The following is a 26,329-nucleotide window of genomic DNA, read 5'->3' on the forward strand; positions in this document are numbered from 1 at the left end:
GACGAGGTCTGGTCATCCAGGGAGCATTCTAGCTGTGTTACTTCCAACACAGATTCATTTGTTCTTTTGGTGTAGTCCATGGTACTTTGAATATTCTTCTACAGTACCATAGTTCAAATGCATTAATTCTTCTGTGGTCTTCCTCATTTATTGTCCAACTTTGACATGTAGGTGAGGTTAGTGAAAATAACATGGCTTGGGTTAGGCACACCTTAGCCCTCAAACTGACATCTTTGCTCTTAAATACTTTAAAGAGGTCTTGTACAGCATATTTGCCTAATACAATATATCATTTGATTTCTTGACTGCTACTTCCATGAATGTTAATAGTTGATCGGAGCAAAATGAAGTCTTTGACAACTTCAGTCTTTTCTCCATGTATATACATGTTGTTTATTGGTCTAGTGGTGAGGATTTTTTATTACTTTACAACCCATACCAAAGGCTGTGGTCTTTGATCTTCATCAGTAAGTATTTTAAGTCCTCTTTGCTTTCAGCAAGCAAGGTTGTATCATCTGCATATCGCAGGCTGTTAATGAGTCTTACTCCAATCCTGATGCCACATTTTCCAACTTCTCAGATTATGTGGTATATCATACAGATTGAGGAAGTGTGGTGAAAGAATACAACCCTGATGCACACATTTCCTAATTTTAAACCATTCAGTGTACCCTTGTTCTGTTTGAACAATTGCCTCTTGGTCTATGTACAGGTTCCTCTTGAGTACAATTAAGTGTTCTGGAATATTCGTTCTCCACAATGTTGTCCATAGCTTGTCATGATCCACACATTCGGAGACTTGCATAGTCAATAAAGCACAGGTAAATATCTTTCTGGTATTCTCTGCTTTCAGCCAAGATCCCTCTAACATTAGCAGTGATATCCCTCATTTCTCTTCTGAATCTGGCTTAAGCCTTGGAATTTCTCTGTCAATATATGGTTGCAGCTATTTTTGTATTAATCTTTAGTAAAACTTTACTCACATGGCATATCAGTGATTGCCTATGATTGTCCTTTGATTTCTGCATTCTGTTGTGTCACCTCTCTTTGGAATGGGCACAAATATGGATCTCTTCCAGTCAGTTGGCCAGGTAATTGTCTTCCAAATTTTTTGGTATATATGAGTGAGTGCCTCCAGTGCTGCATCCGTTTTTTGAAAGATTTCAGTTTGTATTGCATCTATTCCTAGTGCCTTGTTCTTTGCCAATGCCTTCAATACACCTGGGACTTCTTCCTTCAGGATCATTGGCTCTTGATCATATGCTGACTATTGAAACGGTTGAACATCGACCATTTCTTTTTGGTACAGTGACTCTGTGTATCCTTTCCATTTCCTTTTCATGCCCTTTGCATTATTCAGTATTTTGCACGTAGAATCCTTCAGTACCGCAAAAGGAGGCTTGAAATTTTTCTTCAGCTTGAAAAATGCTGAGTGTGTTCTTTCCTATTGGTTTTCTAACTCTTAGGTCTTTGCACATTTCATTATATTTGGCTTTGACTTCTTGAGCTGACCTTTGAAATTTTCTGTTCAGTACTTGTACCTCCTGAGTTCTTCTATTTGCTTTAGCATCTCTACGCTGGAGAACAAGTTTCAGAGACTCTTTTGACATCCATTTTGGTCTTTTCCTTCTCTCTTGTCATCTTCATGACCTTTTGCTTTCTTCCTGTATCATATTCTTGATGTCATCCCACATCGCTTCTGATCATCAATTTTTAGTGTCTAATCCATCAAATCTGTTCTTGAGATGATCTCTAAATTCAGGTAGCATCTATTCAAGGTCATATTTTGACTCTTGTACACTTGTTTTAATTTTCTTCAATTTCAGCCTGAACTTGCATATGAGCAATTGATGGTCTGTTCCACACTCTGCTCCAGCCCTTGTTCTTTTGGCTGATGATTATGGAGCTTTTTCCACCATCTCTTCCCACAGATGCCATCAAATTGATTTCTGTGTATTCCATCTGGTAAGGTCAATGCCTACAGTTGTCTTTTATGATATTTTTAAAAAGTTACTTACAATGCAGAAGTTATTGGTCTTGCAAAATTCTATCATGTGATCTCCAGCATCTTTTCTATCACCAAGGCCATATTTTCCTGTTTGTTTCCAACCTTTGTTTTCTAATCATCAGTAATTCTCAATTCATCTTGATTGCATGTTTATCAATTTCAGACTGAAGAAGTTGGTAGAATTCTTCAATTTCATCATCACTGGCTTTAGTGGTTGGTGGGTAAATTTGTATAATAATGATATTAACTGGTCTTCCCTATATGTGTATCGATATTATCCTATCATAGTTTGTATTTCAAGATGAATCTTGAAACGTTCTTTTTGTTGATAATTGTGAAGCCATTCCTGGCATAGTAAGCCATGTGGTTGTCAGATTCAAAATGACCGATACCAGTCCATTTCAGCTAACAAATGCATTCCATTTCATTTTTACCAATTTCCAATTTTCTTAGATTCATGCTTATACATTCCATGTTCCAATTATTAATGGATGTTTACAGCGGTTTTTCCTCCTTATGAGTTGTGCCCCATTAGCAAATGAAGGTCCTGAAGGCTTTACTTCATTCATATCTTCACTGTCAGCTCTACTTTGAGGAGGCAGCTAGCTCTTCCCCAGTTGCATTTTGAGTGCCATCCAACCTTAGGGGCTGGCTCATCGTTGGGCACTGTATCTGACAATATTCTGGTGCTCCTGATCATGTTTTAATATTCATTATTCTGGTGCTGACAGTGTTCCACTGCTATTCATAAGGTTTTTCAGTGACTAAATATTTTAAAGTAGTCCATTCTGTCCTTCTAGTCTATCTTTGTCTGGAAGCTTAGCTGAAACTTGTCCACCGTGGGTGACCCTGCTGGTAATTAAAATACCTATGGCATAGCTGCCAGAACAACAGCAACACGCAAGCCACCATAGTACGACAAACTGACAGACGAGTGGTGGTAGACCAGACTAGAACGAATGAAATGCTGCTGCCCAGTCCTCCACTATCCTCACTCATAGCAACCTTCTATAGGGTTTTCGAGCAGCAGCTCGTGAGTTTCAGCCACTAACCTTAGGATTCAAACTTCCCTTCCAGTCCACTGTATTATCCTGCAGCACCACATAGTTTTTGTTGTTGTTAAGTGCCGTCAAGTCGATTCCAACCCATAGCGACCCTGTATAGGGTTTCCAAGGAGCAGCTGGTGAACTTGAACCACTGACCTTTCATTTCAAATGACTTTACAATCTGGCGCATTAACCCACATAGAGATGTGCAAAAAAATAAAAACGACGTTTTCAAAATAAGCTTTATATACTGGGGAACAGATAACAAGGTTGTTTTTGTTGTTAGGTGCTGTCGAGTCAGTTCTGACTCATAGTAACCCTGTATAGGGTTTCCAAGGGATGGCTGGTGAGTTTGAACCACTAACCTTGTTCAAACTGACCTTACAGTCCAATGCTTATTCTACAGTGCCACACCAGGACTTATAAAGTAGTGATTACATAAAAAGAACTAGGGATGCTGGAAATAGCAATTGAATTTGGGTCCCAGTAGAATCAAGGCTTGCTGTCATTGTGTTACTAAGAGTGGAAAACATAGGTACAGTATAACTGAGATTTAAGGTTTCAGTTGTCAGCATAGCTAAGGAGTAGGGAATGACCATTATGTGTGTAGCTTAGATAGGCTAGAGGACAAGAACATCTGAGAAGAAGGAGTCAAGGAACTCTTGAAATCCTCGCAGATTATGACAGGAGTAATGTTAAGAATAATATCACATGCAAGTAAAATTTGGTGAAGATAATTCAGAAACAATTGCAGCAGTACATTGATGGGAATCTGCCAGAAACTCAAGCCGGATTCAGAAGAGGAAGTGCAACGAGGGATATCATTACTAATGCTAGATGGATGTTGATGGAAAACACTAACAGAAAGAAGTTTACTTGTGCTTTTCTTACCATGCAAAGGCATTCTACTGTGTGGATCATAATAAACTATGGATATCATTGTGAAAAATGGGAGCACTAAATTGAACTCATGAGGACCTGTGCATAGACCAAAAAAACAGAACAAGAGAATACAGAATGGTTCAAAATCAGGAATGGTACGCATCAAGGTTATATCCTTTCACCACATTTATCAATCTGTATGGTAGTGGGGGTAGTTTTGTGCCATGGAGTCAGTTCCAACTCATAGCGACCCTGTACAGGGTTCCCAAGGCTGTAAATCTTTATGGGAGCTGAAAGCTTCATCTTTCTCTTGCGGAACAATCTGTATGCTGAGCAAATAATCTGAGAACCTGGATTATATGAAGAAGAGCATGGCGTCAGGATTAGAGGAAGACTCATTAACAATTTGTGATATGCAAATGGCACAGCCTTGCTTGCTGGAAGCAAGAAAAACTTGAAGTACTTACTGATGAGGTTCAGAGATACAGCATTCAGTATAAGTTGCACCTCAATGGAAAGAAAACAAAAATCCTTATAACTGAACCAGTAAATAACAGTGATAAATGGAGAAAAGATAGGCGTTAGTCTAAGATTTCATTTTACTTGGATCACAATCAATGCTCATAGAAGTAGCAGTCAAGAAATCAAATGACATATTACATTAAGTAAATCTGCTGCAGAAGACCTCTTAAAAGTGTTCAAGAGCAAAAGATTTCACTTATGTGACTAAGGTGTGGCTGACCCAAGCCTTGATATTTTTAATAGCTTCATATGCACATGAAGGAGTCCTGGTGTGGCGCAGTAAGATAAGCACTTACTTCAAGCTTGGTTTGAACCACAAGGTCTGCAGTTCTAACTCACCAGCTGCTCCAAAACCCTATATGGGGTCACTGTGAGTCAGAACTGACTCGACAGCACTTAATAACAACAGCATACATGTGAAAGTTGGGCAATGAATAAGGAAGACCAGGAAAGAATCAATACATCTCAGTTGTAGTACTGGCCAAGAATATTTGAAAGTACAAGCAAATGTGTCTTGGAAGAAGGACTGCCAGATTGCTTCTGAGAATCAAGGGTGACAAGACTTCATATCTCATACTTTGAACATGTCAGAAGGAACTTGTCCCTGTAGAAGAACATCATACTTGATAAAGGGAAGGGTCAACAAAAAAGAGGTATATCCCAAAGGAGATGGATTGACACAGAAGTAGTAACAACAGTGGACTCAAACATAACAATTGTGAGGATGATGCAGGGCTGGGCGTTGTTTTGTTCTGTTGACACTATGGTCACTATAAAGTAGAACTGATTCAGTGCCACCCAACAACAATGTTAGAGATGACAACAGTGGATTACCACTTTGGTAGATGGTTGGAACAAAGAAAGGTTTTAAAAATTCAAAAGTTACAGAGAAAGAGGAGGAAATAAATCTCAAAGAGACATTGAGGGGCCCAAAGACAATCCATCTTCAAGCCCAACAGTATAAAGGAGTGTGGGCATGGGGAGGCACTACACGTGAGGCAGAATTCTCATGGGAAAGTCAGGCCTCAATATAATAAATAAAAAAGCAAGGGGAAATGTTTGAGAAGAGATGAAATCTAAGGGCACTTAAACAATTTTGGGAAAAAATTGAATTAAAAGATAATGGAATAAATATAAATATATATATTTGCATCTATATATGTATACATATTAGGAGCTCTGTAGCGTAGTGGTGATGAATTGGGCTGCTAATCTCACGGTCAACAGTTCGAAACTACCAGCTGTTCCGTGGGAGAAAGATGAGGTTTTCTGCTCCCGTAAGGATTTACAACCTCGGAAACCCCGTACAGGGTTGCTATGAGTCAGAACCGACTCCATGGCACATAACAACAACAACAACATGTATACATATTGTGTGTGTGTGTGTGTGTGTGTGTGTGTATATATATATATATATATATATATATTCCATTATCTTTTAATTCAAATTTTTCTCCAAATTTTTGAAGTCCCCTTAGACTTTACCTCTTCTGTGTGTGTGTGTGTATATATATTATATATATATATATATTATATATTATATATCCTGGTGTGGCTCTGTGGGCTAATGTGTCAGACTGCAAAGTCATTTGAACTGCAAGGTTGGTGGTTCAAGCTCACCAGCTGCCCCTTGGTTGTTAAAGGTTAGATAATTAAAAATTTTTGGAAACTTTAGCTGTGCTGTCAGCTTTGGAAAAAGGATCCTAGTTGTACAGTGTTGAGTTGGCATTATACAGAAATTAACAGCCCTATTGGTCTAGAAACATTAACTTAATCCCCCCCCCCCCATTTGTACAGGGTAACACACTGTGTTAAGTATGTAAGGTCTTATCTACATGGGTGTGATTACAGAATCTAATAAATTACTCTCTAAATTAAAAAAAGAAATTAAAAGATAACAAAATTTTTCCCTTTTTGAAGCCTTCTTGTATTTAAGAGATTTTGCTGATAAGTGACTGAATTTGAATTTCAGAGCAAAGTAGAAGCAAAAAAGGAAAGTATATGTAAAATAATAAGGTCAGAAAATGGGGTCTGCAGAGCCATATGGGATTTAGAATACAGAAGCAAAGAAGGATGACTGTGAGCCCTAGCCTTGTAATCATTAGCATAAATGAAGATAATGAGTATAAAAAGATTAGTTTCAAAGTAGAAAGACAGTTTGGAGTATTGGGGATAGGAGGGATTACCTATTTTTTTTATAGAAAAATGTCAGCTGATAAGTGTAGAAAGAATACCAGAATTAAGATGTTTTCATTTTGTAATCTCTAATTGATTCAGGTACAGATCCCCAATGGATATAAAGCCATTACAAATGGAGTGCAATTTGTATATTCGAAAGGTTTCATAGCATCAAAACACCTCTTCCCTCATTCAGATTACTTCGTGGTTGCAGGGGAAAAACTAACTCTATAATAAAGAAATCTGGCTACCATCTTAATCCAGGATCAATCTTAGAATCCTTAAGATTGGAACAATCATACAATATTTGCCTCTTGATATTCTCCTGAAGCAATGTGAAGTAGAATGGCCTATGAAATACTTTTGCTACAGTATTTAATTTGGACCTAATTAAGCCTTCAGATCCAATTTCTACTTTATGCAAAATAAAAGGATAAGAACATAATGAGAAAAATCCAGAAGGTAATACATTCTGTATGAGAAATGACCCTACTTCTTCAAGTCAATGTTATTAAAGAAAAAAAAAATAGGGAAGGAGTCTATTCTAGATTTAAAATAAAGACAAAGACAAAGTAGTCAATGCAATGTATTATCTGTAATTAGGTAAGATTTGAACACAACTGAAAAAGACATTTAGGTACAATTGTAGAGAGTGTTCGTATAAATATGGACTGGCTGTTAGAGAATTATAGTAATTTCCATTAGGTCGAGGAGCCCTAGAACTGTAGGAAAGCAGATTGCCTCATCTTTTTCCCTTGGAGTGGCTGGTGGGTTTGAATTGCCAATCTTTTAGTTAGCATTGCTTAAAGCACTCAGCTGCTTAACCAAAATGTTGGTGGTTTGAAACCCACCAAGCACACCACAGGAGAAAGATGTGGCAGCCTGCTTCCTAAAGATTTCTATCCCTAGGAGAAGCCTACGGTGCTGGTCTCTGGCTTTTTAGAGTTGCTGTGAGTTAGAATTAGTTCGATGAAAATGGTTTTTTCAGTTAAGTGTGCTAATGGTATTAGGGTTAGGTGAAAAATCCCAAATAATTAGGGAGGAAATATCTTAGTGTATGTCATTTACATTAAAATATTTCACTGTAAAACAATTAGATTCAGTAAGAACTTTGGAGCAAACATCATGTAATGAGAAGAGAACTTAAGCAGTAAGGAAATGGATGCACTTCTACATTGATGGGCTCCATGTCAGTTGGTACCGTTGTGTTTTTTATAACAGCAATCCAGATAGAAGTCTTAGAAAATAATCCAGGAGGAGGGTAACAGGAATGGTGGCCATTAGGGGAGGGGAGTGTCTTAGTAAGAAGTAAAATCTAGTCAGGTGAGAAAGTTGATAAATGTGCCTACAGGTCTGGTAGCATCGTGGTTACAAGTTGGGCTACTAACCTCAAAGTCAGCAGTTAGAAAGAACCAGGAGAAAGATGAGGTTTTCTTATCCCATAAAGATTTACCACCTCAGAGACCCTGTGCAGGGTCACTGTGAGTTGGAACCAACTCCACCACGGCACACCACCACAGGTCTGATACTATACATCTATCAGTGTAATTGCAGCCAAAAAAGAGGAACCTAACAAGGAACTCTGGTAGCGTAGTGGTTATGAATCGGCTGCTAACCTCAAAGTCAACAGTTCAAAACTACCAGCTGTTCTGCGGAAGAAAGATGAGGCTTTCTGCTTCCGTAAAGATTTACAGCCTCAGAAACCCCGCACAGGGTCGCTATGAGTTGGAACCAACTCCACGGTACTTAACAACAGCAATAAGCAGCTGGTGAGCCCAGAGCAGCTCCTCTTATATGCTGTACCGCCTCTGTAGTCCAAATATGTTGAAGGGGAGCCTGATTGTTGGCAAACAGACTTTGTTTCCATCTACAATACAACTGGTTGATATATTGGCTGGTGCAACGGTGTATATGTCCTTGTAGAGAATGGGGATCATTCATTGATACAGAACATTTTGGAAAAGATGCATATGTTTATCTGAAGAATCCAACTGAAGATGTTCTTCCCAAAATTGGAGTGATTCCTGTTTCAGGATTTTTGTTGTTAAGTGCCTTCAAGTCAGTTCTGACTCATAGTCGCATAGTATAAGGTTTCCAAGGAGCAGCTGGTGAATTTGAACTCTGACCTTGTGGTTCAAACCTACCTTGCAAGTCCAGTGCATTATCCCACAGTGCCACACCAGGATTCCATTTCAGAATTAGCAGGCTTGATTTCAGAAAGTAAAGGTTCTAGATTTATGAAAATTGTTTATCCATTGAGACTAGCCACTTTAGGAGCAACTGTTTGCTACCCAGTTCAATCAGTAGTAATTGCAAAAGTAACTAGGAAAAAGACATACGCTACCAGCCAGTAAATTGATGAAGCAGCTGAATTCATACTAAGAAATTCATACTAAAACAAAATCTACAAAGACAGCTCAAGTACTGAAACATTTAGTATCTTTGCCTACAGAACTCAGAAACAAAGACCAAATCAGAATCCACCTCAGGTACTACATAATTTATACCTGACTTCAGCCTAATGGATTGGGGCAGTTCCATTCAGAAGATAATAGATATGTACAGCACTAGATGCTGAAATTGACTGCATAAAGAACTACAAGATGTGTGAAGCTGCAAATAATGATGAAAAATCATGTAATGGGTAACTAAATGTAGTATGATTTAAATCAAAACTTTTCCCCTTATGTCTTATAATGAACAGTTTGACCAATCACATATGTGATTAATCCACAGTAATCCAAACAGTACTGAATGATTGATGAATAGACAGTGTAGAAGTATTAGGCTGCATTTGATGACCTTTAAGGATGTTTTTAAAAGACCAAAAAGGAATAAAGAAAAAGACAGTGATGAGACTAAAATCTGAAAGTAAGTCCATGCATATACACAAGTATATCTGCTCCAGATTTTCCAAATTAATGTTAGCCCCCTTTTGTGTGTCATTTCCCATAACTGGAATAAAAAAATGCATATTTTTGGCACTTACACTGGGGAAAAAATGTCATTCAGGAGAAAATCTTGGGAACCTTGGTTTTGGCAATGAAATTTTAGATACAACAACAAAAGCACAGTCCATAAAATAAAAACTAGTAAGTTGGACTTTATTAAAATTCAGACCATCTGCTTTTCAAAAGGCAGTGTAAGAGAATGAAAAGACAAACCACAGCAGGGAGAAATATACCTAATGGAAAGACTAAGTATTTTCCAAAATACACCAAGAACCTTCAAAACGATTACTACAGAAATAGCCCATTTTAAAATTTGACAGATGAACTGAACAGACATCAAATAAGATCTGTAGATAGCAAATATGCATATGAGAAGATATCTTGTGTAATTAGAGAATTGCAAACTCAAATACACACCTATGTGGAATCCTGTTGTGGCACTGTAGGATAGTACTGGACTGCTAACCACAATATCCAGTGGTTCAAACCCACCAGCTGCTCCTTGGAACCCATATACACCAAGGTCGCTGTGTATCAGAGCTACCTTAGTGGTGCTTGACAACAGCAATGCACCTATTAAAATGGCTAAAATCCAAAAACCTGACAGTACTAAATGCTGACAAGGATATGGAGCAGTAGGAATTCCCATTCATTGCTGGTAGAAATGCAAAATGGTACATCTACTAGAGAAGATGATTTGGCAATTTCTTAACAAAGCTTAACAATCTCACCATGTAATGCAGCAGTCATGTTTTCAGATACTTATTCAAATGAACTGAATACTTATGTCTACACAAAAGCCTGCACATGAATGTTCATAATAGCTTATTCGTAATTGCCAAAAGCTAGACGCAACCCAAGAGGGCCTTCAATAGGTAAATGGATATACTGTGGTCATCCCTACAATGGAGATATTATTCATCAGTAAAAGAAATGACCTATCAAGCCATGAAAGGAGCCTGTTTGAAAAAGGCCTACCTACTGTATGATTTTGTCTATATGAGATTTTGGAAAGACAAAAACGATAAAGCAATCAGTGACTGGCAGAGATTGGTAGGTGGAGGTTGGGTTGGAAAAGGATGAGTAGGTGGAACACAGAGTTTTAGGGGCACTGAAACTTATGTATGGTGCTATAATTGTGGACAAATGCATGTCAAAACCCATAGAGCTACATAACACAAAAAGTGAATCTTAAACTGGACTTTAGTTAATAATAACATATCAGTATTCATCAGTTGTAATAACCAATTTTAATGATAGGGAAAGCTGTGGAAGATAGGATATATGGGAACTCCTCTAAAAAGCAGTCTACTAATTAAGTAAAAATTCTACTGCTAGGAGTTTTAAATAAATACTGAGAAGTACTTAAAGAATACAGTAAAGTTTTAATGAAAGTATGAAATATCCATATAACACATAACCAGCCATTAGTTATTAGTAACCATGAAATGATGATGTAAATTTTTAGTTTTTAAATCCCATTCTTGTAAAAGGTATATGTGTGACTTGAAAAAAGCTTAGGAAAGGTAAGAATTGTACTATGTGTATGTTAATGGTGACATTTTTGTCATTTCTTAGTATACCTTTATTATAATTGTTGTTTTTATTTATTTATTTATTTATTTTTGACGAATATATATTGCATTTATGCCCTACTTCCCAAATAGAGCAGAAGCTGACTATCTTGAGAAAGAACTTAAGTCAATGTAACATCTAAACATAAAGGAAGCAGAGCAAATGTAAATGGGTAGAGACAATGTTACTTTAATACTATGTATGAGGATTGTGTTTGACAGAGATGTTCTCCTTTTAGGCCTTGTACCTGATAGCAACTAATGGAACCCCAGAACTTCAGAATCCAGAGAAACTTTCCCCAATATTTCGGGACTTCTTAAATCGATGTTTGGAGATGGATGTGGAAAAAAGGGGTTCAGCCAAAGAGTTGTTACAGGTGTGTTTGGAAACAATGCCCTACTTTGAAAACGTTGACTTTTTTTTTTTGAATAATCAACAGAAAGTTGATAGTTATATTTCATTATTCATCACCTTCAATATGGCAGTTACTGCATTTTAAGATTCACCTGCTGGGAATGAAATACTGATGATACTATCATAATGAATTCTTACACATTTTCAATTCTCAGACCTGCTCACTACTGGCAGGAGTCATTTAACTGTGTGTTTTAAGAATATTAGAAAAACTGTTTTAAAGACTCAGCTTCCAACTATTCAAGTGATGTGTTGGTTATGTTGATTATATACAGATACTAAAATGTGTTGCTGATTAAATAAATTGTCTATAAGTCAGCCTTTGAGGCTTAATTGAAAGAAAATATTGAGCATTTCTAAGCTGATAACATTTACACATTGATCTTCTTTTCCTCTCTAATCTGGCAGCATCCTTTCCTGAAACTGGCCAAGCCGTTATCTAGTTTGACACCGTTGATCATGGCAGCTAAAGATGCAATGAAGAGTAACCGCTAACGTCAGTGCCGTGGCCTTGTAGTCTTTTTTTTCCATTTTCTATAAGAAGTCTTTTAATATATGAAAATTCTTACTCTTTTCGGGGGTTTGAAAGAAACTGTCTGCATGAAACATGGAAGAATAAAGCAAACTACTCCCTGAAGACAACCAAGAGGAAATTGCTAAACAGAATTATGACTCTGAAATGAACCCCTTCTTTAGGGTCCAAAAGGAAGCATGGATTGAATCACTAGCCTTTACACCTTTCGGCAAGCAGCCCATCAGGCCCATTTATCATGCTTGAGATTTGCATTTGATTTTATCTTGCTGACTTTGTTGTCATAGATCCCATTCACTGTACCCTTTGGGGTATTTTCAATACTTGAATGGCACATTCGAGTTCTCAGAGTATTTGTTTCATCTGCCAGTGATATTTTCTCTTCTTAACTTTTCTTTTTCCTTGACTTGCTCCTTTTGAGTTTCATTGAGAAGTTTTTCTCACCTAAATTTAAGGCAGGTGTGATAGAAATTATATATCTGTTTTTATCAGCAAAGGGGCTAGATATGGTTGAAGTTTTTATAGAAGTTAGGACCAGCTATTGTTACATGTACTATTCCCAGTTCAGAACTTGAACTGAAAAGAGGGAAAAGTATGTGATTTTTACCTTTTTTAAACAAATGTGAAAGAGTCCGTTTTAGAAATCTCATGGTAGTGAGTTGTTTGGCTTTTGTTACATGTATAGAGAAAGACTAATAATCTATATTTATAACTAAATCATTGAATCAGAATAAGACTCCCATTGACTATTTGTTCCCACAGTTTTGTCTTCCTTTCTGCCTGTCTTCTCTTCAGACTTGGCTTCTGGAACCAAAGTGATTTACTTCTTGGGCTTTATGACTTTGGTTGGTGCCACTGCCTTCTCTTTCCTCCTCCTCCCTCCTTTCCTTCATTTTGCAAATAGGTTTCTGTATATGTTGTAATTTTAGATGTAGGTTGTTTGTTTCCTTAAATTAACTCCACCCTGCCCCTGAGGCAAACAATAAGATAACCATTGAATTTGTAGAATTTAAAAGTTTAACTTTTCCTTCTTTCTCCTCCCTCCATCTCACTCCCTCCCCCCCAATTAGAAGATAAAAATATTTGAGGATAGCAGTGACAGAATGGGAGACTTGAATCTTGGTGAACTAAAAAAATAATTTAATATTTATGAAAAGGAAGAAATGTCTGTTACATGGAGATGTGATAAACCATAGAGATTTACCGTAAATTACATTGTTCCCAATCCAGTATCAACATCTTAGTGGCTAAGAGAACTTAAGTGACAAAATATTTCTCTCGATGAATGCGTGTTCATATGGTAAGTTGTGTTACTTTAGATATTTTTCAGCTCAGTAGCTAATATTCAAGTGAAAAACTGGAGAAAGGAAGATAAAAGTGAAATGTGCTTGATGGTAGTAATACTTTTTTTCTAATTAAAAACTAAAAGGTCTGTGACCTGTAGCGTTAATGATTAGAGTGCACTCTCCTCTGCCCTGCTGTCTACTCCTCTTGCCCTGTCCTCCTGGCATTATTTTGTTTTGCGTTTGGAGGAGAAATCATCTCTGCTGATAATGCCAGCAGCCACAGAAAAGAAGTTAATTTGTGGCTTAGTTCTGGTAGTTCACACCTCCCTACCAGCCTGCATTAGTACAAATCATGAGTAAAAATCATTTTGATGTTTTGGGGTACATTGAGGGAACTAATCTGGGCTTTGTAGTGATTATTCCCATAAGACCTGTATAAAGAGAATAAATGTAAGGACAAAATGGCTGATTTTAGGAAAAGTTTTTCACAAAGGTTAGTAAAATAACGAAACATATAGCTAGAGCACTATTTTTCTCTGTATTATTGTATTGCCTTCTATAGCTATGTCTAAATTACTTGACAGAAACACCCTGGTTTTTTTTCTGGTGGCAAGCTACTGTGCCTCTTGGGTTACAGATTTGCACATTCTTTGTAAACAGTTTTTTGGGTGGGTTCTGATAAAGAAGATGCTGCCAGTGCAATAGAAAATCTACTAGATGGTAAGACTGTGATCATCCTGACTAGCCGGCAAGGCTAGTCATGCTCATTGAATACAGTGCCAATGCCCCATTCGTGTGCCTGGAAATCAACAAAGTGCTTTTCTTTCTATAAGAAGCAGTTCGGGATTTGTATTTGCAATTTTTTTAATGGTTACCTGCACGTCCATTGCTGGCAACGGACTTCGTCATCAAAACCTGACCTCTAGGTTAAGGGAGCTATTCTGGGGTTTATTCTCTACTTTCTTGAATTAACTAACCTGTAGTTGAAATATACTTTGGTTAATTATGAAATGTGTCATTTTTAAACAAAATAATCTGCAAACCAATATGGAAATTGTGATTCATTAGTTAATTTTAAATTAAAGTGTTCTCTTCTGATCTTGTTGAAAGAACCATGATATCTAAATCAAGATTTATGCTTTTTTTAATAATTGCCTTTGAATTCACTTTTGATGTCATCACTTTAGAATGAAAATTCTCACCTGAAACTGAAAGTTACCTTAGTCTTCTGTTACTGGGGCAATATTATCTAGTGCTTATTTATTATGTTTCAGACTCTCTGGAGATCTTAAAGTCAGTTTTGTATGTTGCCAGTAGGACAGCTAAAACTGGGAAAAGATGAAAATACTGACTGTTTGGTCCTACCAGGACTAGTAAATGAGTGACGGTGCTAGCATAATGAAGCCATGGCTAGCACAGCTTTGGGTTGAGTGTCTGGTACATATAGTAGGGATTGTTTTCCTTTCAATACAAATATTAAGCTGCTTAAAGTGTATCTAGTAACTACCAGATGAATGAACCTGTGCCTTTAGCAAACATTTTAAAACTACCTATGAGTATTTCTTGGTAAGGCTCATTTACATACATGTTTGTTTATATATTCTGTATTTTATTCAGAAGAGTTTTGGATAAGATCAGGCAGTAGCTCTAGTTAGAAAAATTTGCATCCAGTTTTTAATCTAAAAAGAATTTTTTTAAATATGCCATAACCAGGCTGAAATGTCCAAAATGTATTTTGGATTATAGCTAAAATCCTCCAAATAATCATTTTGGGTTTTTTTTGTTTTTTTATAATGGGAGCCAGTAGTCATATATAAAAGAGCAGTTTGTCTTCCTCTGCTGCCCCCATAATATTTAAGCAGTTAGAACAGTTTTCCCACAAAGTATGTGAAAATACGTGTGTGTGTGTGTGTGTGTGTGTTTGAAAAACAAAAATGTATACATACACATTCTTTTCTCAACCCACTTATTGAACTATCTGGCAAAGACACTGGTAGACGTGTAGGAATTACAAAGAAGACTCTAGCTTGCATTGGCTTGGCCTTCATCTTTGGTAAGAATGTGTGGCTTTCTTCCCCCTCCCCAAACCCACTTCCCTTTATTTTGGTAGATAGAAATGAAATTAAGTGAAAGTAGCTTGTCTTTTCTCTTCAAATTTTACATTGCCTTTCATTTTTAATTTAATTCTGTTCTATTTAATTGTTACATTGACATTAACTGCTGTATTTGATGACTTTATTCAATAATTTTATTCTTTCAGGACTAGAAATAAACTTTTTTAAATGATTATTTTCCCTTTTCTAAAATGTAATTATTTCTATGATCAGAATAGCTTAAAATAATAAATGTTAGTATTTCTAGTAGGTTTTCAACTAACATTCTAGTATTTTTAAGGATAAATGGCCTTTTAAACATGTCTAGTACCATTTTTTAATGTATTACAAACTTCCAAATTAGAAAGATTTCTAGAAATTTAAGGGGTTACAGGCATGAGCCTCCCATATTCTAAGTTAGATTCAGAATAAATTTCTTCAAATTTCGGTTCAGACCCAGGGCAGCACTTGAGACCTGTTTGATAATTGCACCTAAAATGCTAATGCTTACTGGCTGGATCTAATGTGAAATTGTATATTATATGCACCAAGATCTGAGAGTACAATACTTTAGGATATCACTTGACTATGCAGATGTACTCTGACAAACGTAACAGCAGCAATAACTTGTTCGTTCATGGTGAGTTAGAAAAATTTGCTTCCAGTTTTTAATCTAAAAAAATTTTTTTTAAATATGCCATAACCAGGCTGAAATATCCAAAATGTATTTTGGATTATAGCTAAAATCCTCCAAATAATCATTTTGGGGTTTTTTTGTTTTTTTATAATGGGAGCCAGTAGTCATATATAAAAGAGCAGTTTGTCTTCCTTTAAGAGGCTAATAGCCAGATACCTTCTTAGAATATTCTTAAGAACAAAAAACTACATCAAACTAAACATTATGCCCCTACAAAAGATGATTCAGGATCCAGATTGTTAATTTGCTACCAAAAAGCATAAAATATACCTCTTTTTAATCAGAGGAAAAGGGTATGGATAATGACTGCTTTTAGGATGTGTTTGCTATACTGTAAAGCTGTTTAGTAGTGTTACTCTTAACACATGTTCCTTAAACTAGAGCAAATGCTTAAAGCTGATACTTGTCAAGAAAAATTTGAAAAGACTTGGATGATCAATTTGCTAAGCACTGTTTATCTAGAAGCCTAATGCATGCCTTACTTACTTAGATATTTGTGGGGTTCTAAAAAATAAATTATGCTAGTTTAAGTAATTTAACAATTTTTCTCTTCTGCAGAGGCGAAATCATTGAAGAATGAAGGGGAAATCTTTTTAGGACTCTACTTCTTTTATACTTAAACAATAAACAATGCTGCTTCTGGACTTGGAGTCCTGGTGTGGCACTGGATAAGGATAAGCACTAGATGACAAACCACAAGGTTGTCAGTTCAAACCCACCAGTCACTGAAAAACCCTACAGGGTTGCTAAGTTCAAACTGACTCGACCACACTTAACAACAGCAAGCTTCCTGACTTTAGGACTATGACTCCATCTAGGCTAGGCTTAGGACTTGGTTTAGCGTTAGGACTAGGGGTTGAGCTAGGATAGTTTTAGGGTATGGTTAGGTGTGTTTTTTTCCTTGAAATCAGCTTGATTTCCTCTTCATTCGGAAATTCTGTAACTACATTATCCCCTCTTTTTACTTACATTTTGTTGTTGTTGGAAACTGGTATCTCTGATTCCCGTTTTGCAGTCTTGTAGGTTTGCTTTACTTGGAATACTTGTATAACTGGGTTGAGTTTGGGATGATGTTGTCATATATGTTAATCTCAGGTTGTTGTCTGCTGTTACTGGTTCTGTCTGAAGTCAGTTGTTTTTTTTGTTTGTTTGTTTACAAATTCTTTTACTTTCTGTGTATTTGTCATGGTTTTGTCATCGTATTTGTGAGATGTATATGATTCTTGGTTGACAGCTTTTCTTCTTTCAGTTATATATGTCATCTCATTGTCTTCTTGCCTCCGTAGTTTCTGTTGAGAAATCTAATTCTCCTTTGTAAGTAGCTCTTCATTTTTCCTGAGCTGCTCTCATAAGTCTTTCCTTGTCTTTGGTTTTGAAAAGTTTGATTATAGTCTGTGTTGTGGTTTTGGGGTCTATCCTGTTTGGAGTTTTGAGTTTCTTCTTGAATGCATATCTTCCCTTTCATGATGTTAGGGAGGTTTTCTTCCAACACTTCTTGAACAGTTTTCTCTATGTGTTGTTTTGTTATGTTATATTTTTTTGTCTGTTCCTGTTCTGGAATTCCAACCAGGCATAAATAATTCCTCCTGGTAGTGTCCCACAAGAATCTTAGTATATTTTGGTTCCTTTTTTCTGATTCTTCCTCTGCTTTTGTGTACCATCAAGTCAGTTTCAACTCATAATGACCCTATATAGGGTTTTTAAGAACAGCTGGTGAGTTTGAACTACTGACATTGAGGTTACCAGTCCAGTGCTTATCCACAGTGCCACACCAGTATTCAATTATTCCTTTAGAAGATGAATATTGAGAGACTTGTCTTCAAGCTAATTCAACCTTCCTTTGATTCAATTCTACTTTCTTGCCCTTCTGTGGATTATCTATTTCTTATGTCTTAGTATTAATCTTTTGGTTTTTTAATTGCTGTTTTTGTATGGTTCCCAGTTTGTCACATTTTGTCACTTTGTAGTGTTTTCCTAAAGTTTTGTCTTTATTTTTTCTTGATTTTATCTGCATTTTTCTTGATCATTTTCTCAATCCATTAAAGGTACCTACACATCATTCTTAAATTCCTTATCAGGTAGCTTCAGTACCATTTATGATATTCTGTTTCCTGACTGGATTTTGATAACTTGTTGAAGGCATTCTATCTTGATTCTTCATGTAAGCTGAAATTCTCTGTTGCCTCCAAGACATCGTGGTGTGGTTGCAGTTCCCTTTGATTGATGACTCTATGTTGGGTGTTCTCCTTTGTTCATTGTTTGTATAGTAAAGCCCTTTTTAGTGCTTCTAAGTGACTCCTGCAACGTTTGAAATGAGCCTCTCATTTTCCGTGGCACCATTCTTAGGGTTTTCCTCTTGTATTTCTGACCATTCTTCATTCTCTGTGGATTCCCTCAATTTGCTGTTTCCCTGAATTCCTTTGCACCCTCCATACATTTTGCATGGTCTCATTCACTTTCATGATGCTATCATAACCTGACAATTTTCCAAACTTCATTGTCACATAGACCTGTGACATTACCACAGACCCTTAAAACTGTGAGAGTAAGGAGGAAAAAATTTACTGCTACAAAATTATCGAAATCTTTGTAAAACAAAAATAGCAAAACATGAAGCTTTTGCTTTTCACCATATACTCCATTTAGGTCTATACACTCCTGAAGGTAGTGTCTCCATCTCGCTAACCCTTCCCTGAAGAATTCTATATTCTTTGATTTATACCACGTCAAATGTCAGTTCTGGCATCCTCAATAGACACAAGTTGTGTTCCTTTTAAAGGTTCTTTGAGTTTGGGGAACAAAATGACATCTGAAGGGGCAAGATCAAGGCTGTAGTGTGGACAGGGCAAGGTTTCCCAACAAATTTCATTTTAGGTTAGCCCGTGTTGCCCTCTAAAGGAATGAGCTGGTGCATTGTTACGATGGGGGGAAATTCCTCTGCTCAACTTTCCTGGCCTTTTTCTCACCAATGTAGTTTTCAGTTTTCCCAAAACTCCTCCCTAATAAATCCTTTAATTATCCTGTGTACCCTTTGAGAAAACTATTAGCAAGATTGTTCTTTTGAAATGCCAAAAAGCAATTGCCATAACCTTCTGACCTCTTTCCTTGAATCTAACTGGCCCCTCATAAGCCACAATTTTGACTAGATCTTTTTTGTTTTGTGTTTTTTGAAAGGCACTCAAACGAGACCTAGGACAAGTTTGTTATTGAGAGAACTTGTCTGCAGCCATCCACAGATCACAGATGTTTAGTGTGGAATAAACCTGTGCATGTATGAACTGGAACCCCATTAGCAATACTTGCTGACTTACCTTCATACTGCCCATAACTAATACTCTTGTCAACCCCTCTCTGCCCTGACATTCATTCCTCCGCCAGAGGGAGATCAGTGACTGGCACCACCACTGGCCCAGCTGGGAATTGTCCTTGGTTGTGCTGTTAACGGTATAACCAGTAAGTCAGCAAGTCCTGATGATTTTACCTACTTCAGATCCCTCCTCTCCAGCCCTTAGTTCAGGCCATTGCCTTAGCTTCATAACTAGGCTTCCCTCACATCTCAGTCTGGCTGCACTAATGTTGGAGTTTCTAAGATACTTATCAGCTTATTTTCCTGCATCAACTTCTTCAATGTCTTAAACCTCCCAACGTGGCAGAAATTCACCTTCACAACCTGGGCTCATTTGTACTGTTAAAATGTGAAAAACAGGAAAGCCCTGAGAGAGCAAGCTTCCCTACCCTGAGAAAAATGTTTTGAACAGACACTATATGATTTCATGTCTGAGGAAGGGAGTTTTTTACTTTGGTTTGGGGTTGGCAGTGGAAGAAAGGGGGTGGGGCTGGGAGCTGAGGAAGATGGCCTCTGAGATCTCTACACTGGGAAACAGCTTGAGAAAGAAGTTGTTCTAGTTTCACCTTCCTGGTAACCTGGCTAGAGCTTTGTGAAAAAAATACAAGCCTTATTACCAACAAGGTTCAGATATGAGCAGGAACACGGCCACTAAAAACGGCAGAGGAGTTACTGAGCTGCAGTTACCACATTGGTGAAAAGACTACTTAGCTCACTGTGCTGCTGCTGTGCCTCATTGCAGACATTCCACAAAAGCTGGTGCCCTTTGCCCTTGAGTTTCCATGATGGATCACAACATCCTGCAGTCAGAGAAGGCTTTGCAAAGGTAGCATCTTTTTCCTGTTGCAGAAAAAGATAACATTTTTTCTTTCTTGCCTTTAATTTTTCATTTCAAGTTTCAAGTAGTTTTATAACAATATGTGCAGTTTTGCATACTTATCTCTGGGCTTTGGTACAAACGTCTCTGAAGAGAAGCTAGGAAAGAGGTCTAAGAGAATTAACATTGGCATTCTTCAAGTAAAAACTAGTTTTTGTTTTTCCACCTCTAATCTTCCTTTAATTCTACTACTCAAGAGAGTCATAGTAACTGTTAAACCCTCAACTGTGCACCTATCTTTGGCTATGTCCAATGTGTGCCTACTGGCAGGGAAGGAGGAGGAAGATGGTTGAGAATTGATGAGACCATTTCTACTTGTCATCAGATTTCCTTGTGAAATGGTGGACTTTAATTTCTGGCTCATAAATGCTATGATCAGTTATTTGAGTAAAGTCTAGAATATGATGACAGGTCAGCACTGGACTTCAAACCACTAGGTCAGCAGTTCCCTCAGCTGCTCCTCAGAAACCCTATATAGGGTCGCTATGGTGACATTTGTTGTTGTTATGTGCTGTCGAGTCGGTTCCGACCCATAACAACCCTGTACAGGGTTTCCAAGGAACAGCTGGTGAACTTGAACCACTGACCTTACAAATCAAACCAACTTTACAGTTCAGCGCATTAACCCACAGCGCCACAAATGTTTGACTGCTTTTGTTTGTAGATCTTTTGGAATATGTCCCAAGACCACAGAGTCATTGAAAAACAGTTCAGGACTGTCAAAAATGTGAATTGGCTTTTATATTACTGGCATCGTCAAAGCAAATACTTTCCTACTTTCATTTGTGTGTGTTTTACTACTGATAAACTCTACTGTGTGTACAATTCTGTCCAGTTTCAGTACTTGCTTTATTATTTTTTAATGTGACAAAGCACAGCTGACCACGATAACACAAGGTGATAAGAAGTCTGAAGTCTGAATTCTTCCGACTACATATTTCTTCATCCACCACTAAGCACTGTAAGACCCAGAGCTTTATTTCTGTCAGCTTTCATCATACAGTCATGTTTGAATTTTGGAGTTTTTTCTGAATAAAAATGGTCTGTGTAAATTTTTACTGCTAGTAGGAGGACCCTTTGTACTTTTATTAGAATATGCACACTGTAAGTGGTTGTTTTTTTGTTTTTTGTTTTTTTCTTTGTTTTTTGTTTTTGGAGATAGGGAAAATGCCTGCAGCAGAGGGTTAAATGAATTAATTTCATATAGTGCCTAGCACATAGTAAGCATCCAATAAATATAATTTCTTATTTTTGGCAGTATCCCTTGGGTAGTCATTTGTGATAATGCAATAGCAGATGGAAAATAACACTGCACAGAACTATTTGCCCTTTTTTCACACCTCTCATTTTTTAAAAAGCATAATCTTAAGGAATTAAACATCAAATATACAACTCCATATGAAGGAGATCACAGTACTTCCTTGTTTGGTCACCTAACGTATTTTATTTGATAGTATTGCATATCATGCACATTGCATTATTTTTTTCTCTGAGAATGACTTAGACAATAATAGACTCCATGCATTGTATATTGGGTAATCATTTCCCTAAAGGGTATATTTAACAGTGTAATTTAGCAATTGGTCTGTGTACTTATTAGGAAAAAGTGTGTTTGTAAGGAACAGGTACACATACATAGCATTAATCAGATAGGACTTTTAATTCACAAGAAAGTCCAGCCACAATCCAGGATTGTCGAGGAGTCTAATGATGCCATCAGGAACTCATACTGTCCATATTTTTACTCAACCACTTTTAGCAAAAGGTTAAGTGCTCAAGTACTAGCCAAAAAGCTAATAGTTAGCATCACCTCAGAAGACAGACCTAAAGATATGCTTCAGAAGTTCGCAGCTTTGAAAACCCTGTGGAGCAGTTATACTCTGCAATACTTGGGGTTTCCATGAGTTGGAATTGACTCCACAGTACCTTAATAATTGGTGTAGTGGGATACACATTGGGCTGCTAATCACAAGGTCAGTCATTCAAATCTACCAGCCGCTCTATGGGAATAAGACGAGGTTTTTCCGCTCCAGCAAAGATTTACAGCCTCAGAAACCCTACGTGAGGTCGCTGCAAATGAAAACTAACTTGATGGCACCTAATAAGACCTGGATCCTTATGCCCACTACCACCCAGCTGCTTGATGGCCGCTCTACCTCTGCCTCAAGTCTAGGTGTTGGGCGACTAACGGACAAAAGCAAAGGGCTCTTTTCAAAGGTGAAGAGGAGTCCTGGTGTGCTGTAGGATAAGCACTGGACTGCTTATCACAAACTCCTCGGAAACCCTATACAGCAGGGGTGGTGAACCTTTTTTTCTGCCAAGGGCCACTTGGATATTTATGGTGTCATTTGCAGGCCATACAAAATTAATTTTAAAATTATCCTGCTGTGTGCCTGTGGGCAGGAGGCTGGCTAGCAAAATGTACCCTTTGGAGATTTAAATGAATGTTTTTTGTTTAGTATGTGTACACCAAATATTTTTGCTTGTTCATTTGTGGGAAATAAGTAAAAGAAGCCTCTGGGTGGAAGCAGGATAATTTGTTACAGGAAGGGGAATGTAATTGAGATGAAACAAAATTTAGGATTGGTTGAAAGTAAAGCTGATAGTCTTGTCTTTACCTTCACCAGAGTCACAATAAAAAGTTTTTTAAAATTAGGAATCCAAGTAATCAACAATAACAAAAAAAGGAGGGGCAAGGAAACTAGATTATTGGAAACAACAAATAATGAGAATGTTCACATGGGAAGAATGTATCCTGTTACTAGAAAAATTTGGGTAGAAACTGTTGAATGGGAATCTAAACTGCTTTTTTTTTTAATGTTTTATTGTGAATTATATAATAGTTTACATGAGAGAACTTTAGTTTTACATTCATTCTATCGTATATTGTTTCATTGCCATGGTTTCAATCCCCTCCATGCATCATCAACTGATCAAAGGGTATACCCTACAAACCCGCCCCCTACACTAACCACTAACACCCCCACCCCCAGTCTTCAGCACACAGTCCCTCTCCTCTGGATCCAAAGTCCCCAGCCGCTTCATCACTCCACGTCATCGGCTCTACCTCTATCTCGGGCCTCACTGCTTCTCTAGGTAGGGTCCCACTCTCGGCTCTCTTCCATTGATGGTCCTAGAGACCTCCGCTCCCTAAACTGCTTTTTAAACCTCCACTAAAAACACAATCAAAAGCTGTTGTAAATTTTAAAGCCTGCTCTAGTTGGTCAAACTTTTAATTTGCCCGCCCCTGATGTGATATTGCTTCTCTTTGATGAGGCGTGTGATGTTAGCTGATGTTGATGACATTGGTAGTTGCAACTGCTTTTCCAGGTTTGTGTTGATCATTCTGGAGCACAGTTGACTCTTAGTGCTGGTAAGTTTTTGGTAAGTTTATTGGTGACGAAGTACAATTACCTTAAGCATTTCAATGCACTTATGTAAGAAGGGACATACCAAAAATGTCCATGTGTACAATCAAAGCTACTTACCAATGGATTTTACATGGACTGGTCATCAAAATAATCAGTTCCATTGTGCGTCATCTGAAGGAAAAAAAAAAATTATAAATGCAGCAATGATTCCAGCAAAACTGAAGAGATAATTTCCACATCACAGTCACTTGCCAACTAAAGTTTCTGGTTATTTAAATGGTTATGGTTCAATTCAGGGCAAGATTGCAGACTCAGCAAATGCACTACACGGACCCTCTACAACAAAGGTATGAGAGACAAAACAGACATAGATGAATTCTGGCATCCTGAACTTCAGAAGAAAGGTTAGAAAGATGGATGGAGTGCTTGTTGGGAGGAGAGGCTAAGCAGGGACAGTGAGAGGAGAGTGGTGAATGGCTGGTCAGACCCAGCTTAGCCATCTTCTGAACAACTTTGGTAGCACAGGGAGACCTGGCAGAGCAACTTTGTGCAGGAGAGGGAAAAGGTCCAAATTCTCTTTTCCCATGCACCCCTGGTGAGCAGAAGTGTAACTGGCTCCCACCCTTATCCAACCACAGCGCAGACCTTTCTCCTCGGAGTTCAGAGCCATGTGGCTGAGAATCATGGAGGCCGGCTGCACTACTTTGGTGTAGCCTGGATTCAAGTGGGCTCAGCTCCAGACCTACAAAACCCACAGAGCCACCAGACCAGCATTTAACCAGTCACACTGCCCCACCTGTGGTCCTAACAAACACTAAAGCCAGCTCCATGAAGGCCCCTCACAAACTACTTCTGGAATGAGTTCCCTGAACATAGATAACACTGAGGTCACTAGACCATCAAAGGCCAGGAGCTCTGCTGTCACATCCCTTCCACAATCACCTCGTGAGCTCTTTGAATTACAGGAGCCCCAGAGAATTCTCCCCTCCAGGTTGAACAACTGCACTGTTTGTGTTTACAAATACAATTCCACAATGCCCCAGAGACAACAGATAGTTTTAGCTCACACAAAAGAATGTCTCAAACAAATGACCAAGATGGACAGCAAAAACATGTTTCTGAGGAAAAAGTAATGGAATTTAAGGATCAATAGATTGAGGAACGCAATGAGAACACAAAAACTTTAGAATTCAGGAAAACACTACAAGAGCAAACAGACAAAAACAAATAGAAATTTTAAAACAATACTAAACCTGTTAACTAGAAATCCTGAAGATTAATACTAAGATCTCAGATACGGACAATACAATGAAAGGGCAACAAAGTAGATGCAAAGCAATGGAAGCCCAAATTAGTGAGCCTGAAGATGCATTACAATACTAGTACACTAGAACAGCAATCAGAAAAACAAATGAGAAAAATCTGAAGAAAGTCTAAGAGTTATGTGGGACACCATTAAGAGGAACAACTTACAGGTTATCAGAATTCCAGAGATAAGCACAGAAAAAATTGTTGAGAGTTGTTAGAAGAAAACTTTGACAACATCATGAAAGACAAAAAGATAAGCATACAAGAAGCAAAATGAACCCCAAACATGATAGATCCCAAAAGAAAATCACCAAGACATCATAATCAAACTTTTCAAAACAAAGACAGAATCTTGACAGCAGCTCCGGTAAACAAAATGTTACCACAAAGGAGAATCAATGAAACAGCTCTGATTTCTCAGCAGGAACCATGCAGGCAAGAAGGCAGTGGAATGGCAAATACAAAACTCTGAACGAAAAAGATTGCCAACCAAAAAGTCATATACCCAGCAAAGCTGTCCTTCAAATATGATGGCGAAAATAGGGCATTTACTGATTACCAGAAATTCAAGTAATTTGTAATGACCAGACCAACTTTACAAAACATGCTAAAGGGTGTTCTTTGGACTGAGAACCAACAACAGCAGACCACACCTGAGATTACCATACATGACGTCACCCAGAAATCAATCCAGATATAGAAGGATTTAAAGTAAAAAAAAAAAAAAACCTACAAGACTAAAAATAGGAAGCCAGAGATACCAACATATAATGATGTCAACTATATAAAGCAAAAAGGGAATAGTGTAGATACAGAATTTCCAAATTGCAAGTAAGCCATGTAGATTTCAAGATAAAACACTGTTTTAAGCAGGGAAAAAATTGCAGTGTAACCTTAGAGAAAAATAATATATTGCATATCAAAATTTATAAAAAGGAAAATCAGAATGATTTAGTAAACATTAACACCACAGAAATGGAAATAACAAGAAAACCCACAAGCAAAATCAACTCAGCATAGAAAGTTATGTGGAGGAAAGAATCCAGGAGCACCACACACACACAAATACATTAAAAAATGACCATAATCAATTCAGACCTATTGATAATTACACTGAATGTAAATGGATTAAATGTACCAGTCAAGAGACGTAAAGAGCAGAATGGGTAAGAAAACAGAATGCTTCAATATGCTGTCTATAAAAGACTTATCAAAAAGATGGAGACAGCCTAAATGCCACCAA

General features: G+C 37.5%; 1 protein-coding gene and 1 pseudogene across 1 annotated transcript in view; both read left to right on the forward strand.

Annotated features, from left to right (window-relative positions):
- PAK2 (p21 protein (Cdc42/Rac)-activated kinase 2) overlaps window positions 1–13,139 on the forward strand; it is a 108,494-nt gene extending 95,355 nt beyond the window's left edge. The window contains exons 14-15 of the mRNA XM_006869397.1: window positions 11,401–11,538; window positions 11,985–13,139. Coding sequence (XP_006869459.1) covers window positions 11,401–11,538; window positions 11,985–12,071 — 225 coding nt within the window. The 3' untranslated portion in view covers window positions 12,072–13,139. The remainder of the gene's footprint in view (window positions 1–11,400; window positions 11,539–11,984) is intronic.
- Window positions 8,169–8,990, forward strand: LOC102826922 (annotated as a pseudogene).
- Window positions 13,140–26,329: the final 13,190 nt, after the last annotated feature.

The sequence above is a fragment of the Chrysochloris asiatica genome, unplaced genomic scaffold (genome assembly GCF_000296735.1).
Source record: "Chrysochloris asiatica unplaced genomic scaffold, ChrAsi1.0 scaffold00130, whole genome shotgun sequence".
In the NCBI taxonomy this organism is placed as follows: domain Eukaryota; kingdom Metazoa; phylum Chordata; class Mammalia; order Afrosoricida; family Chrysochloridae; genus Chrysochloris; species Chrysochloris asiatica.